The sequence below is a fragment of the Pyxicephalus adspersus genome, chromosome 2, assembly GCF_032062135.1.
Source record: "Pyxicephalus adspersus chromosome 2, UCB_Pads_2.0, whole genome shotgun sequence".
In the NCBI taxonomy this organism is placed as follows: Eukaryota; Metazoa; Chordata; class Amphibia; order Anura; family Pyxicephalidae; genus Pyxicephalus; species Pyxicephalus adspersus.
In genome coordinates, this window is record NC_092859.1 from 117,264,863 (window position 1) to 117,280,664 (window position 15,802).

Sequence of the window (15,802 nt, forward strand, 5' to 3'; positions counted from 1 at the left end):
TAATGGACCTTTCAATAAATGTTTCAAGTAACCTACTTTCATTTTGGACTTAAAATCATACATCTATATTTATAAGTGAGTTTGTATAGTTTTATATCCCAAAGAACACTGTATTTTTTTTTTTTTAAAACTGAATTTTTATTGAACATTTTCACATATAAAGACAGCCAGGCTTATACAGCAAAACATCTTGTAAACACAGCATACAGGGTGATAGGTACATCCGATAATGGTACATAAAACTCTGGGGTAAGTAACAGTAAAAAACATTGGCCGTACTGTACTGGCCTATCAAACCCCATAGACTATAAAAATACGGAAACAACAGATAAATAAACAACAGAAAAGAAGAAATGAGTCAAAAAGAAAAAACGATGGGGGGACTTGGGGAGTTCCATAAGGGGCAATCCCAGCAAGTGGTGGAGCAGGTCAAGGGAAAATCGGTGTTGAGTCACGTCCCCAATTAGTGCATTGACTCTCCCCCAATAGCCCTGAATAAGGGGACAGGGCCAAAAAATATGTTCCAGAGTCCCATAATGGGACCCGCAGCGCCAGCAAGCCGGATCTACCTCCGGAAACAGGCGGTGTAACACCACCGGCGTATGATACCAGCAGAACAAAATCTTGTAAAGATTTTCTTAATAAAGCGTATATATTGAGCTTTTATTGGCTGCTTCCCACAGTGTGGACCATGTATCCTGCTCCAGGGCACCACCCAAAATACTCTCCTAGGTACTCATGTATACAAATTTACCAGATACCTCCCTTGCCGATTCCTGCAGAAGGCCATAAATGGAGGAAATAAGGCCCTTAGAAAATGGACCTCCAATGCAAATTAGGAACACTGTACTTAACGATGTGGTTGGGATAATCATGAACACTTATCTTGTACCTTATACCTTATCTTGGTTGGCACTATTGATGTAAACTAATAATCAATACAAGTAGCCAAAAAAAAACATCTTTTATATGTATCATTATTGGTGGCCAAGTTTACACCACCTAGAATCGTAGAAATTCCTGCACACTCATCAACACATTTATATTCACAAATACTTGCTTCAAAGCTTTAATAGTAAATAGCCAAGTGATGCTGTGAATAGCCTCATTGTTTTTTTCTGCCAGGTGATGTATCACAGAAGTAATATCAAAACTGACACTGCAGCCAGTAGACAAACTTCTTTACAGGTTTTTCCTTTTCCTCTTTAGTCTGAGCAAACATTATCCGCATATAAAAATGTGGATTGATTTGTTTTGCATAGCAGGCAGGAATTTATATGATCAGAGCCACTTATTCAGCTCAACTCACTGCACCCAGCAAGAATTGGTAAAGCAGGCGCACTTCCCTAAATGTCCTGCAGGTGTCGCCCCGGTCGTATCTTGCAGCTGGCCGGGTGAATGCAGGGGGTATGCGGTGACAGCAGAGTCTCCCTGGTGGGGGAGGGAGCCAGAAGTGTCTGCAAGTTCTCTAAGTGCCCGGACCATCCTAACAGCTCTCTCAGGTAAGAGCGAATTATTATAGATTCACCTGTGTGTGCATGGCTGTCATTGTGGTGTAATGTCACAGCATGGGGGACTGGGGGAACCGAACCTATGGAAAATATATAGGATATATGGGATCTGCAGGGATCCTCTGTTACTCATCAGCTATCTACTAAGAGGGATCTGGGAGTCATATCATATCTCCCCTCTATGGAATATACAATCACTGATAGGGTGTGATAAATATTGGGGACTGGATAGACTGCAGAGAGAGAATATATATTATATTATATTTATATATATATAGGGGGAGTGTATGGGATGCAGAGTTCTGAATACAAGGTTTGCAGACCTGAGAATAGGAGAATATATAAAATACATATCAGAGGACTGCAATGATTGCAGATTTGTGATACACAATCTCCTATATAATATATATCTGAGCACCGTAGGGATTGCAGAATTCTGAATACATATGCTCCTATATGATATATATTGTAGGATTATGGGCATTGCAGAGTTGTGAATAAGTTAGATCCTGTATGATTTGTTTTGGAGGACTGGGGATTGCAGATTTGTGAACACATACACATGTGTTTCTATATGATATATATCTGACTACTGTAGGGATTGCAGAATAATGAATACATGTGCTTTTATATCATATATATTGGAGGACTGTAGGGCTTGCAGATTTGTGAATACTTGTGCTTCCATATGATATATATTGGAGGACTGTAGGGATTGCAGAATTATAAATACATGTGCTCCTATATGATATATATTGGAGGACTGTAGGGATTGCAGAATAATTAATACACTGTAGGGATTGCAGAATAATTAATACATTTGCTCCTATATGATATATATTGGAGGACTGTAGGGATTGCAGAATAATTAATACATTTGCTCCTATATGATATATCGGAGGACTGTAGGGATTGCAGAATAATTAATACAATTGCTCCTTTATGATATATATTGGAGGACTGTAGGGATTGCCGAATTATAAATACATGTGCTTCTATATGATATATATTGGAGGACTGTAGGGATTGTCGAATTATAAATACATGTGCTCCTATATGATATATTGAAGGATTGTGGGCATTGCAGAGTTGTAAAAAGGTGACATCCTGTATGATTAATATTGGAGGACTGTGGATTGTAGATTTGTGAATAGAACTCCTATATGATATAAATTGTAGGATTGTAGGCGATTGCAGATTTGTGAATCCACAGGTTCCTACATGATATATACCTGAGGACTGTAGGGATTCCAGACTTGTGAATACATACATGGGCTCATATATGATATATATTGGAGGACTGTAGGGATTGCAGAATAATTATATATGATATATATTGGAGGACTGTAGGGATTGCAGAATAATTAATACATGTGTTCTATATGATATATATGGATGACAGATTTGTGATTGGGTGAGATACTGTCTGATATCAATTTTGGAGCACTGTAGAGATTGCAGATTAGTAAATAAATGAGAATCCCTAAGATTTATAAATTAGAGGACTGTAGGGATTGCAGATTTGTTAATAGGTGAGAATCTGTATGGTGAAATGTATGCAGATTGCAGATTTTTGAATAAATATTACCCTATATTACAGAAGATTGTAAGGATCGCAGACCTGTTAGTAAGAGAAATGTATAGTATAGGAGGAGTGTAAAGATTGCAGACGTGCACCTCTATTGTATGGTTATTTTCTGCCCAGTAAGATCTGATTTATGATACACAACCATTACACTGATACTTTACACAGATAATGTCTGGTGCATTCTATGTGTTCTGCACAGTTTGGGTTGATCATAAGAATCTTGAAGATGATGTGTGTGTGTTCCTTACATAAAGTGACTTTGTAATCATATAAAAGATATCCTATGGCCACACCAAATTGTACAGTTATAAAGGCTGTAACCCATTACTCCTGTAATTATTCTATGGGTGGATTCCCATACACCTTCCATGAGCCATAAAGGCTCTTCCTTCCTTCTTATAGAGAAATGATCAGAGGAGGTTTGTAAATAGGGATGAGTAGAACTCATCTGTTTCATGTACTGATCTCCTGGGAAGTGAGAAGGTATGAACTAAGTTTTCATTTTCTGCAGTACTGTAAAGTAATACTTTGTAGAATATAAAGTAATTTAAGGTAATAACTTTATTTAATCCCAAAAGAAAGCAGAAAATTAGTGTGCTGCACTTCTTATTATCTAGAAGATCTCCATAGGTAACGTTCATCATTTCCTGAAGATGTCCTGAGATTGTTCTTAATAAATATATATTGCATTACATTTGCTGCTGTTTAAAATTCATCTCTAGTTAACATGCAGACATATAATATAATTCTGATTGGAGAACTCACTAGATCACAGCTGTCAATGCATCTAGACCTTTTCACTTTCACTTGCAGATCAATTTACACTTTTCCTCATGTATGGATAATTTTATCATGTATGTCATAGGCAAAATAAAACATATATTGCACATTTCAACATCTTGTATCTTTTGAAATCCTGTACCTAAAGATATTTGTTGATCTGCCAGAGACGTGCTCTGCTCTGATTCTTGATGTGGGTTTTTTTTGTGGTCAGCCTTTCCTATTGTCTACCACCAAACTACTTACAGTAACCCTCCCCTATCCAATTCATTGACAACATAAAGACTAATTCTTCTGTAGTTCCAACATAAGGACGAGGAGGGATAATTAAACTCCATGAGAAAACGGGGAATGTGTGCATAAGACACAAAAGCTCCAAATTTGCTATTCGTACTCTTGAAGTATAATGGCCAACAACTTCAGGAATTGGATTGTACAAACTTTACAAGCTGACCATCTCTGATCAGATCAGATATGTTATCTCCTGAACATGTTGTTATTCTGTCATTATGGGATCATTAGGCATGTTTAATATTTCCATAGATCATCATTTCTCTGCCAGGGTTCAAATGTGACTGGGGGTTTCTTGAGTAATAGGCAAACCAGTTACCACTGACACCAATGACCTTTACTTATTGGAGGGTAAGTAAGGGGGGAATGCTCTCCAATATTCAACAATTTGCAGGAACATTCATCCTTTTGACTACAAGGTAATTGTGAGATGGGCAAATCATTATTATTGGTAGGGGTTCCCTAAGACCTGAAAGTTATTTGAAGGGTTCCTCCTAAGAAGATTAGAAATGCTGCTACAGACCATCAAGGACAATTAGCTGTGCATATACAAACTGATGGTACCTAGAAAACAGGATAAGTCATCAGACACACAAACCTGACGTTACATCTTAGGCAGCCATCAGGTTTTTGGCATGGAGAGGCAATGGGAAGAGCTTGCAGACGAATTTGGCACTGCTTATCTCATTGGGGAAGGACAATGTTTAGGGAAGATTTTCTGATCTGCTATAAAGGTCCACGTGAGATCATTGTCATCTCATATCAGAGACCCTTCCATTATAGGCAAGCCCCATATACTTAATTTCAGTTGTTCCTCTTGTTGTATTGTTGACACTGCAGTGATATAGTGTATAGTGGGGCTCTATCCTGTCCTTGGCTGCCAGGATCCTAAACAAATTTTATTAACGGTAACAGACCACAGTAGATGTAGTAAGGTTTGGAGACAGAATATGACTGTTATAAGTAATGTTGTGTAGTGTGACTGGCCTAATATTGGTTCTAAATGATTAGTTTGGGCTAGAGGGGATAAGAATAGGGGTGTAAGAACAATATATTCCAGTATTCTCTCCAGAAACTTTTTTAAGTTGTGTGGGAAGAAGCTGTAGGCGAGTGGCAGCCCCTGTATTGTCACACAACTTTTCAGTTACCACCCAAACAGCCAGGTGGTTACTGAAAAAAATGCTGGGTGGTGCGCCCAGCTAAATGAGCCTGGGGGGAAAAAATGAATTTTTTTGCCAGCTTTTTCGTTTACTTTCCATTCTACTGACCCCCACAGAGAAAGTGAATTTCTATTAAAATTTCTAACCCCTATACACTCATGGTTGGGCCAAGAGGTAAGCAGAAGTGTGGTCTGGATTCACCAGGAGAATGGAAAAAAATGCAGGACCTGTGACTTATGCTGCTAATGAGTTCCCAGCTCACTGAGGGCATGGAGGTGCAATTTCATCTTGAGTGCTAATCTACTTTTTCCCAGCACTGTCCACACTTTGTCCAAATATAATGAAAAAAATCAGATCATGTCATAATGAAAATGTTTTATTAGTTTGCATCAGTCAGATAAAAGTGGAGTGCAGTCATTATAATATTCCCAGTACGCATTCTGAGGTTTGATAACAATCCCTCTACAAACATGGATATTTGTATTAGTCAGTGAACTACAACACTGGGCGTCTACATAACAGTACGTTTATCTGGAGAGATATCAGGGATGGACTTTCACTGCTACGTATATACAAGCCCAAGGAAAACACTTCTGGCTTGGTAAATGCCAGTTTCAGATTGCTGATTCATACAGATAATACAAATAATTAATATTTTGTTAGCCTATAAAGCACAATCAAGTTGTACAGAACCTCATTAGTCACAAAAGTTGATGCAACTCAGTAATCATTTATACATTTCCCTTTTTGTAATAGAAATAAGGCCTTGTACAAAGGTTAGATGGACGTCAGATCTTTTGTGATTGTTTTCAGTTGTAGATGCAAGAATAGTGTATTGTGCTATTCTGTTCTATGAAGAGGGAAAGGGGAAGGAAGATAAAAGGGCACCCTCCTGTATTGTCCTCCATAGGAGTGCTCAGCTGTCCTTCCCAATCAGTCATTCATCAATTAATCCACCACAATGGATTGATGAACAATCTCAGGACCACTGTACACACATCAGATTTTCATGATGATCTGGTCTATTTGTTCTGAGCAACAATCATCTGACATACGTGCAAAGCTCAACAAAAGTACCAGAATTATACTTGGTATCAGCCCCTTGCAGTCCATCTACAACAGGGCTGGAGTGTAAGAGAAGGAAGCAGTACAAGCAGCCAATCAGTTCATGTGATGAAAAGAAGAACTGTGGAATAGGCTTGCTACAAAATGTCTTTATTATAAGAACATGCCAAGTTAATTGTGAATAAATAATGCTGATTGATAATACATATTATATTTATTACTGTATAAAGAGTTCATCACTGTGCTGCTTCTCCTTTCCCAGTCTATTCACAGGCTTAGAGTAGACCAGTATGAATTGGATTAGAGAAAGAGGGTTAAATAATTCTGCCTATCAGGCTGAAGACATCCAGCAGTGAAAACAGTACTGTGGGGGAAATCTTTGTACGGAGCCGATTATTGTGGGTGATTTTATCTTTTAAAAGCCTGTTCATTTTTTTTCTTGGTATTTTTGACTGGAGTTCTACTTTAAGGATTATGGACTATCAGACTTCATGAAATTCATTCAGTTCCTAATAATTTACTGCTTTTTGTATGTTAAGAGAAAAAGCCATTAAAATATTTCCCGTACAATAAAGGAAGCAAACACGATTGCTATATTTTTTGATTTGTTTAGCATAAGTTAGTTGCCTGGCTCTACTGGCCATCAATACCTTAATGTTGTTTCAATGTCCCAGAACAAATATACAGATGCAAACTTTTATCTTTCCTTTAATTTTACTCAAGTACATTCTTAGGGACACTAAATCTAAGTTTAGATTTACTACATAATGTAATTTACTGTAATACTGGTAGGAAACATTTCCTAATTAATTTAAAAGTGAAAAACACATTGACCCCTATGATCCACCCTATACGTGTTCAGTACTGGACCCAGCAAGCCTAGGAAGCCCTGCTAAACAAAGTCACCCTAATGTCTATAAAGAGGTGCCCTTCTTCTAAATATATTCAGTACCTTTGCCAACCCATTTTCCATGGAAGAATGAAATAAATTTCAGGTCTAGGAAATTATTTTTAAAACATAATATATTACATTTAACATTTCATGAAGATTGTCTAAGCAGATAGTTCAAGAAATGTATTACATCAGAGAGTAGCAAAAGCTGGTGGACTTGGTGTATTAAACACCCAGAATGGATCATTGTTAGTATCCTTGCCCTATATAAACAGAAAAATAACAGGTAAAAAGTTTTGTGCTGAAACTTGTAATTTTCCTGAGAAATAAGAGGAGAGGCTCCACACCTCTGAGTGATATTGGTGCCAAAACTTTGGAGGCTCCATCAGGGAGAAGGTCAATGTGCAGCGTATTGCTGAACTCCTAGCCACTTCTGGAGGAACTCATGGCTTTCATGGAGCTTTGACTGACTTTTATAATTATTATATTGCAACATTTAGCTCTAATAAGATAGCCCTTGTAAAATTTAACCCAAATTAATTTTCACACCAGTTTTTCTTTTATGTAATACTATCATATATGTGGAAAGAAGGAAACACACCCAGATTATGGATAAAAAAAAGAATATCAATTTAGTAAACTTTTGAAAATAGACAAGTCATGCTTGACTAAATAATAATAATATTTTCATTGGAAAACTTTATACTAAAAAATGACATTTCATGTTACCTAGGGTAGTGTATGACTTCAACATCTACAAGGATATTTCAACTTTCTGAGATGGTTTCTTTCAGTGCCAAGACATTTTTATCAAGAACCATATACTTAACATACCCCTGTCTACGCACCATAGACACCCCCTGTCGTCTCAGAGAATCCAGATCATGCAACAATTCAATCATTGCTTTTATGTATTTAGAGATATTTGCAGGATTTTTGTAGTGTTTAATAGAGAATAAATTTTGTTTTGTTAAATAATGTCTAAATGGCTGATATAGGCAACATCACGTTATTCTTTTTTTATACCATTTACAAATAAACATTTTTTTTTTATTTAAATAGAAGTTTAATTTATATATATATAGGCATTATACCAAAAAGGTGGAACTATTTAAAAAGGAGGAGTTGGGATCAATGATCATATCGGTGATGGTGGAGGTATTACCCATGATTACCTCACATGCACAGCGTAGTTTATAATAAGCCTGATGTAGAGTTAGGTGCACGCGTAGCGACATGATATAACTTGACTTATGAGAAGAAAACATGTGAGATATGTGCTGTGTGATGAGCGGCAGTGTGATTCAAGTCTGTGCTAGTATTATCAAAGAAAGGGCCCTTTATCCGCTGAGATCATTTCTACTTTCTCTGTATGATAGTCAGCAGGTCCCAGGGTACCAACTCCTCTGCTCAGGAATTTGCTTGGCCAGTTTCTGTACTGTACACTCCTCTCTGATTCTCAATGTTTCTGCAGCTCCCTCCGATGATGTCCCTCTGATGTGAAGAGATAGCATGGCTGTATTCAAGCAGCAGAAGGTGGAGGACCTGTACGTCATATCAGATGAACTGGGAAGGTAACCGCAGACTTTTTTTTACTATGCTTGCAGGATTCTAAAATCTAAAATTATAATGTGATTCATTTAACTTTTCTCACACAGTGCTGCAGCTTGTTTGGTTTTTAAACATGATTAAAGCATCTAAAGGCTTATTTTTCCATCAGTCAAATGTGACACTAAATATATAGTAAATGCATTCTTTTAAAACTAAATTTAGGAACCCTTGCTTGGGATTGTTCTTGGATTGCCGAGGGACAGTTGCCAAAGAGTTGCAGTGTCAGCTTCTTTGCTCCAGTATTATACAGTACATCAACAAATATAGCTTCTTATAAAAAAATGTACAGAACATTGTTTCTTGACCCTGTAACGTAACATGGGGGAACCCTTAAAATACCTTTCAGGTGTTCAGGGTACCCCTACTGTAATTACTACATCCACAGTACATTAGTGTGGTGGTCAGTGGGAAGAATGGCTGTTACATTGTTGGTCATTGGGAAGAATGTTATCCTTACAGATAGTCAAAAACATAATTGGTGTAAATTTAAATGACTTGAGAAACACAAATCGCTCATTTGTCAAGGAACCCCTAGCAATATCTGGAGGAACCCTGGTTGAGAGCATAAACTTTGAACTCACAAAATGACCAAATACTCTGTGTTTACTAATGGCAGGACAGTTTATGGGCTAAATAGCTTTTAGAATTGGAAGAAACAATGGGGACGGGGGCTGTGTTTGTAATCAGGAAAGCAGCCTTGGGTGACACAATTCTCTACTATGGATACAATGCATTGTGTGGGCATTGCCATCCCTAAGACGGAAAGCATGGTTCAGGCAAAGTCACCAGTTAAAAATAAAGAAGATAAAACCAAAAAAAAAAAAAGAAAACTAACACAGCCACCAGGCTTTAGAAGAAAAGTGTAACAGAGGAGCCTATCTGTGCTGTTTCAAGAACAAAACCGATATAACACACAATAATGTGCTGATATCTGCTGGTGCTACAGAAAGTCTACCAATGTTTACTATTGCCAAACCTACTGTCTTTAAAACCTTTTTTTACATAAAGCATTTTAAAATCATAAAAAGGATCTTGCATGGTGGTCTGCATACTATGTATTTATATACAAAAAGATGCATAGTGTCCAAAAAATTTTAGTTTTAAAGCTGAACTTTAGACAAACTGCTTTGTGTGCACAGCTCCAGATTGTGTTGTGAGGCTCATCTTTAAAGGATGAGGAGCTGGAGCTTTGCCTGCATCAGGAAAAAGTTATTCTGACTAATAATAAGGGTTCAACAAACTTTGTATGTACTCTAGACTTCAATTTGGACAGTATGATAACTTCTGTTTGGGTTTATTTACCCCAATGTGTAGGATCAGTGCATCGAATAGAGACTCATATAAACAAGATTGGGGGCTGTTTAATTTATTGTGTATTTAGGTATTTTTTTTCTTTGGGATCATTTTGTGTATTTTTCTCTATTAAAATTGTGTAAAGTATTTTGTTAAACACATGGGTAGTAAAACTTTATTGTTTATTTGTGTATTAGTTCCCTATCATAAAAGCATTTATAAGGGTTTCATATAATAACTACGTATCACCATAACCATGATCAGGTGTTTATATCTCAGAACTAATTTTTTCTACCTCTTGTATTATTATAATGAGGTAGAGTCCTGGAAGGATGGTGGCCCCATAACATGTACTAAGAAGAATATATACAGTACCAGTGTTTATAAGTCAATTTAGAGGTCTAAGTTCTTGGCTGCCATGCTGGTCCAAATACCATGTTTCCCCAAAAATAAGACAGGGTCCTATTTTAATTTTAATTTTACCTCTGGAAAATGCATTTTCAGGGGATGTCTTATTTTTCTCATGTACAAAAATCTATATTTATTCATGTACAAAATTGAGACAGGGGTGGCAACAAAAACAATGACAGTTACCAGAGGCGTAACCACTGTAGAAATTGCCGAGCCCTCCAGAAAAACTTTTAATTGCCCCCAGAAAAAAAATTGTGCCCCCACACAATATCGTATCCCCATTTGTGCCCCAACATATTACGGTATGTGGGGAATGCATTCCCCGCATAATATAGTGCCCTCACATACCATTTATAGTGCCCCCACACAATACAGAACATGCCCACATATGTGAACACACATACATATATTACAGCATTTGGTTAAAAAAAATACTCACCGCTACTGATACTATACTCCGATCCCGCAGTGTGTTTCCCGGCTGCTTCCGTCCTCTTCTCTTGGTATCCCTCCACCGCCGGTAGCACGTGACCGCACTCTCTAAAGAAGCTCCTGCGCATGCCCGAGCATCTTGGGCATGCACAGAAGGAGCCTTTTCACGTTTTTTTTTCATCCTATGTCACCCGATCATGTCAGATTCCCTGTTTTATAAATAGAGCCCATAAAGTATTGATCCTGACAGCCAGGAACTAGCATATTGGGAAGGAGGACAGCAATTGCAGCAACATATTCCTATAGGATGGAGATTGCTATTTCATGGTTAAGTGTCTTTGCCAATGATCTCATAAACATACATACTATCCAACATTTGGCCATAAGCAAGAGAAAAACTTTTTAGCTCAAAGTATGTGGGCAAATGACACAACTCTGTCATGCCTGAATTTTGTGCAATAAATGAATATGCATTGCCAAAAAATGCAGAGAATTTAAAACTCAATTTTCAATTAGCCAGATTAGCCTCCCCAGGATTCCCGAGAGTGTCCTGTTTCTAAGATTTAGTAACTTGTTGCCCAAGCAGTTATTATGCCTTATATCTTACATTTTGCTAGAGGTTCCTAAAACTATAGCTTATAAATGAAAATCCAGGGCCCTACCCACCTAACTTTGTTACGCATAAGCTGAATGGTTAATAATGAGCTCACTTGTATGCTTAATAATAAATTATCCCAAATTCATGATACTGGGAACCCTGGTTCCAGCACATAAATAGGCCCTAATTTTACCTGACGGGCTTGACTTAGCTAGCTCTTTTCTACCCTCTCCCTCACCTGCCCCCCTGGTTTCCACTTCCCTACTTTGCCACCAACTCTACCGACCCATTTTTTAGGTTCTCCTCCTGTTTGTTTGTTTGTTTTATTTTAGCTAATGAATGTCCTTCTTTAAAGATTGAATTTATGCTGATTGTTTTTCTATTATGTTACAGTTTTGATTTTGTTCTACATTCGGGGATATTGTGTGTAACTTTGTAATTGACTCAAGGTTGTGGCTTACTTGATACTTAAATACATTGTATAGGAGCTGTTCCTTTACTCATGTATGTAATGGCTCAGTTCCCTTCTTATTTCATTTTAACTTTATTAAACATATTGAAATACAATAAATGTATACACTAAAAGTGATTGGTTATATCCCCAACCCACAACTACTGGAATAATTTAGAGGCTAATGAAAGGTTTAGTGCAAAATAACACTTTTAGGAGATGTAAAGATATATCCACTCAAAATCAGAGAAAACAGAGAAAAAAAAAGAAGGACATAGAGAATTAGTTCTGAAAAAGATACAGTCCCTCCAAACCAGGGATTGTATGATAATACCATCACACCAATTGGATTTACTTGTTTTGTGGTAAGCAGGTGAAAGCTATAAAAGCCATATTTACTTGTTTTTCTGAGAATCATACAGAGGAATATAGATATTACCAAGGATCACAATAATAGCTGATCTTTGTACTTTGCAGCTGTGTTGTCCCACGACGAGTAGAATGCAATGCACAATCAGTTCCTGTTTTCTCATATCAAGGCTTTCTTTCCTGTCATTAGGATCCTCCATTCAGTCCTTGTGTATGATTCATATGGAGTATTCAAAGCACAACAGACCACACACAGGCTTATAAACACCAATAAATGCCAAAATCTGATAAACAGGTTGTAATGAATTCATATGATTTTCTACTTTATAAAATAATAAGACAAGACTTCTGTGGGTTTATAAACGGTCTGCAGAAGTTTCTGATACTAGAATTCCCTTTTTAGGAGAACATCTAAAGAAATAATGAGTGTTTGTCATCATTGTCCCTGTGCCATGAGACTTTGGGCTGAGTGATTTATAAATGTCGTATTACATCAGATAATGTGCTTGGTAGACAATAGAAAAGAAAAGCCAGTGCCCTGACTACAGGACAAAGATGTCCAAGAATGTGGCAAATGCGGGAATGATTTACATCATGCTTAGGATTCATCTAAAGAGCCACATCTGACCCTTGTTCTATCACCTGCTAATGTAGAAATGGCAGATAGAGACCTTTTCTGAGATTGTAATAGAAACGGGACTTTCCATTCTTACTAACCGATGGACTTCTTTTTGTATGGTATTTTGTTATATTGTACTTTGTTTTTCTAAGCATTTGTGGCTTTAGCACTAACTTCCAGTGGTAATCGTGTTGTATGGCAATCCAATATTGAAAAAAAATTAAGCTTGGGAATTCTTAAAAAAAATTGTTTGATAAAATGCCTGACTTCTGTGGTATGCAGGCCAATAACCTGTTCTTTGCTGCACAATTGTCACTAAACAGCAATTTGTTCAAAAAAAAATTAGGCTACATCACTACATTAGCATTTGTTGCCACACATACCTCCCTCAGTGATTGAGCTACAAATCAATGAAGAATTGGTGTGTTTGCCATTCCAAAGGGAGGGTGATAATGACTAACATGGGGAATGGAAAAAACCCAAAAGGTTTCACAGCAACTGAGCTCGCTAAAAAGTTGTAAGTTTACTAATACATAGCCAATGACAATAACCTGTGACACAAAACACAACTTTCGTTTCCAATCCAGACCACATTTAAATCATTAGCAATGCAGAAATGTAATAGAATCACCCAGTATTTTTATAGTACAGTATTTTTGAAAAGTTTTTGGGATCAGTGTATTACAGTGTATACATGTTTGGATTAATTACCAAACACAAATACTATAATGTGCAAAATAATTTGCCATTGTCATTGCCAAACTAGGACTAAAAAACAGTTATAGCATTATAGCTTTCTTCTTTCTAAAACTCACCAGATTAATAATGTTTATGGGCTGATACCACTGACATCCTTGTACAATATTAGGTGAGCTGGAACATGTGAGGACATTACATCATCTGGTCATGGGCCAAGCAGTTCCTTCATGTTCCAGCACTACCATGCAGACAACCAACACGTTGGTGTTAAACTTCAAATCCCTGGTTGCTAAAATCCACAGGTATAAGCAATTCTTGTTAGTGTTTAGCAATAGCCATGTTCTTCTGCATTCACATGAATATGATGGATGGTTTGACTAGCTTGTAGGAACATTTCAGGAAGGAAATTGAACACATGTCAATACCAGATACTGTCACAAATTGCTGGACACATAATGCTGGGAGCACCCAGAAAATGTAAATTGCCAATTACACACAAACTATATCTTAAGAAATCTTACAGACAGAGGACCTGCTTAAGACCAAGCTGAGACTTCCAAAAAGCCCCTGCACACAAAGCTGTTTGAAGTTTCCATTCATGATCAAAATTGTCAGATTGTTCATATTGGCATTAGATGACTATGTGTAGGATATCAGTAGGTCATATTGATTCGACATATTGTTCTTTACCCTACTGACTTGATGTAAGCATCCCAGATGTTTAAACTGCTTTAAGGCTGTTCCTGGACATAAATGGCCTTTCTGGCAAAAGCTAGTGCTTCATGATGGTTGTCTGTACCATTCTAACACACTGTATACAGGTAGTCCCCGAGTTAAGGACATCTGACATACGGACGACTTCTAGATACAAACGGGGCTTCCCTGCTCATTCGTGTGCAGGACAGAGGCTTGATAGGGAGAGGGTGGCGGTTTGCATGACTTACAGAAGAAATCTTTTGTTCTTCTGCAACATCTTGTACCTCTTTAATGACCAAGACAAACTTTGCAGTTGTTTCTTTTTGCATATCAAAGCACAGCTTGCTGCAGAAATGGCACATGAGTGATTTTCAACAATAAATCTGTACTGTAGTCTTCTTCATGGAAAAAAAAGGCATCCCCCTGAAAATAAGACCTAGGGCATATTTTGGCATTTCAAAAAATATAAGACAGTGCCTTATTATAGGGGAAACAGGGTATGTTCTGTACTATCTGAATGTTCTGAGTCCTTGTAACCAGGAAGGCTAAATTCAGTGTGTGACTTTGCAGCACAATTCATGAATACATTTTTTTAAGATTTCGGGTTTCCCACCTCAAATGGTTTGCCTTACTGCAGGAGACAAACTACCATGTTAATGCATATGAAGTTACGCTCCTCAACAATGCAGATCCAAGGGTCAAAAGAATTGTCTGGAGAAAATGCCACTAGAGGCCTTCCTTATTGCTGCTTTTATAACTCAAAAACCTAATCCAATGGTTCCATGATTTTTTTAATCCACTCTAGTATAGATCACAGGACGAAATGAGTAGCAGCACTGGAGGGAACCTGGGACCCTCCTTTCTACTATTGTGGAATTCAGCAAAACTATTATCAATTCTGTTATATAAAAAATGTCTGCACTGGTGTCTGCTTGTTTTTTATAAATAGGACAAATCATGGTCTACAGACATAGAGGATCTTTTAGTATGGCTTATGTATTAAATTTTTGTGATTTTTTAAATTGAACCAATCAAACCTTGAAGAAACCCGGCACCAGTTATTAGGATTTATCACATTGATCAGTTAGCTGTAACATTCCATTTGCCAAGGCTGGTTTATGTTTTACAGGCACGTGACATCAGCATTTTTTTTTGTTTTTTTGCAGTGCGGTCCCTGTAAAAGTTGGAGAATTTCTTAATTTTGTCTTTCTGCAGTATTTCTTTCACACAGCTTTTTTTCCATTTTTTGGTTCATGTTATACTATACTATACAGTTTGCCAAACAGTGTGTATTTTGGGTGGTTCTGTAACTCTTGAAGTAATTGCAATGAATGCA

General features: G+C 37.2%; 1 protein-coding gene across 1 annotated transcript in view; it reads left to right on the forward strand.

Annotated features, from left to right (window-relative positions):
* Window positions 1-1,379: 1,379 nt before the first annotated feature.
* DAPK2 (death associated protein kinase 2) overlaps window positions 1,380-15,802 on the forward strand; it is a 38,683-nt gene continuing 24,260 nt past the window's right edge. The window contains exons 1-2 of the mRNA XM_072402065.1: window positions 1,380-1,502; window positions 8,762-8,861. Of these exons, the coding sequence (XP_072258166.1) occupies window positions 8,800-8,861 (62 nt within the window). The 5' untranslated portion in view covers window positions 1,380-1,502; window positions 8,762-8,799. The remainder of the gene's footprint in view (window positions 1,503-8,761; window positions 8,862-15,802) is intronic.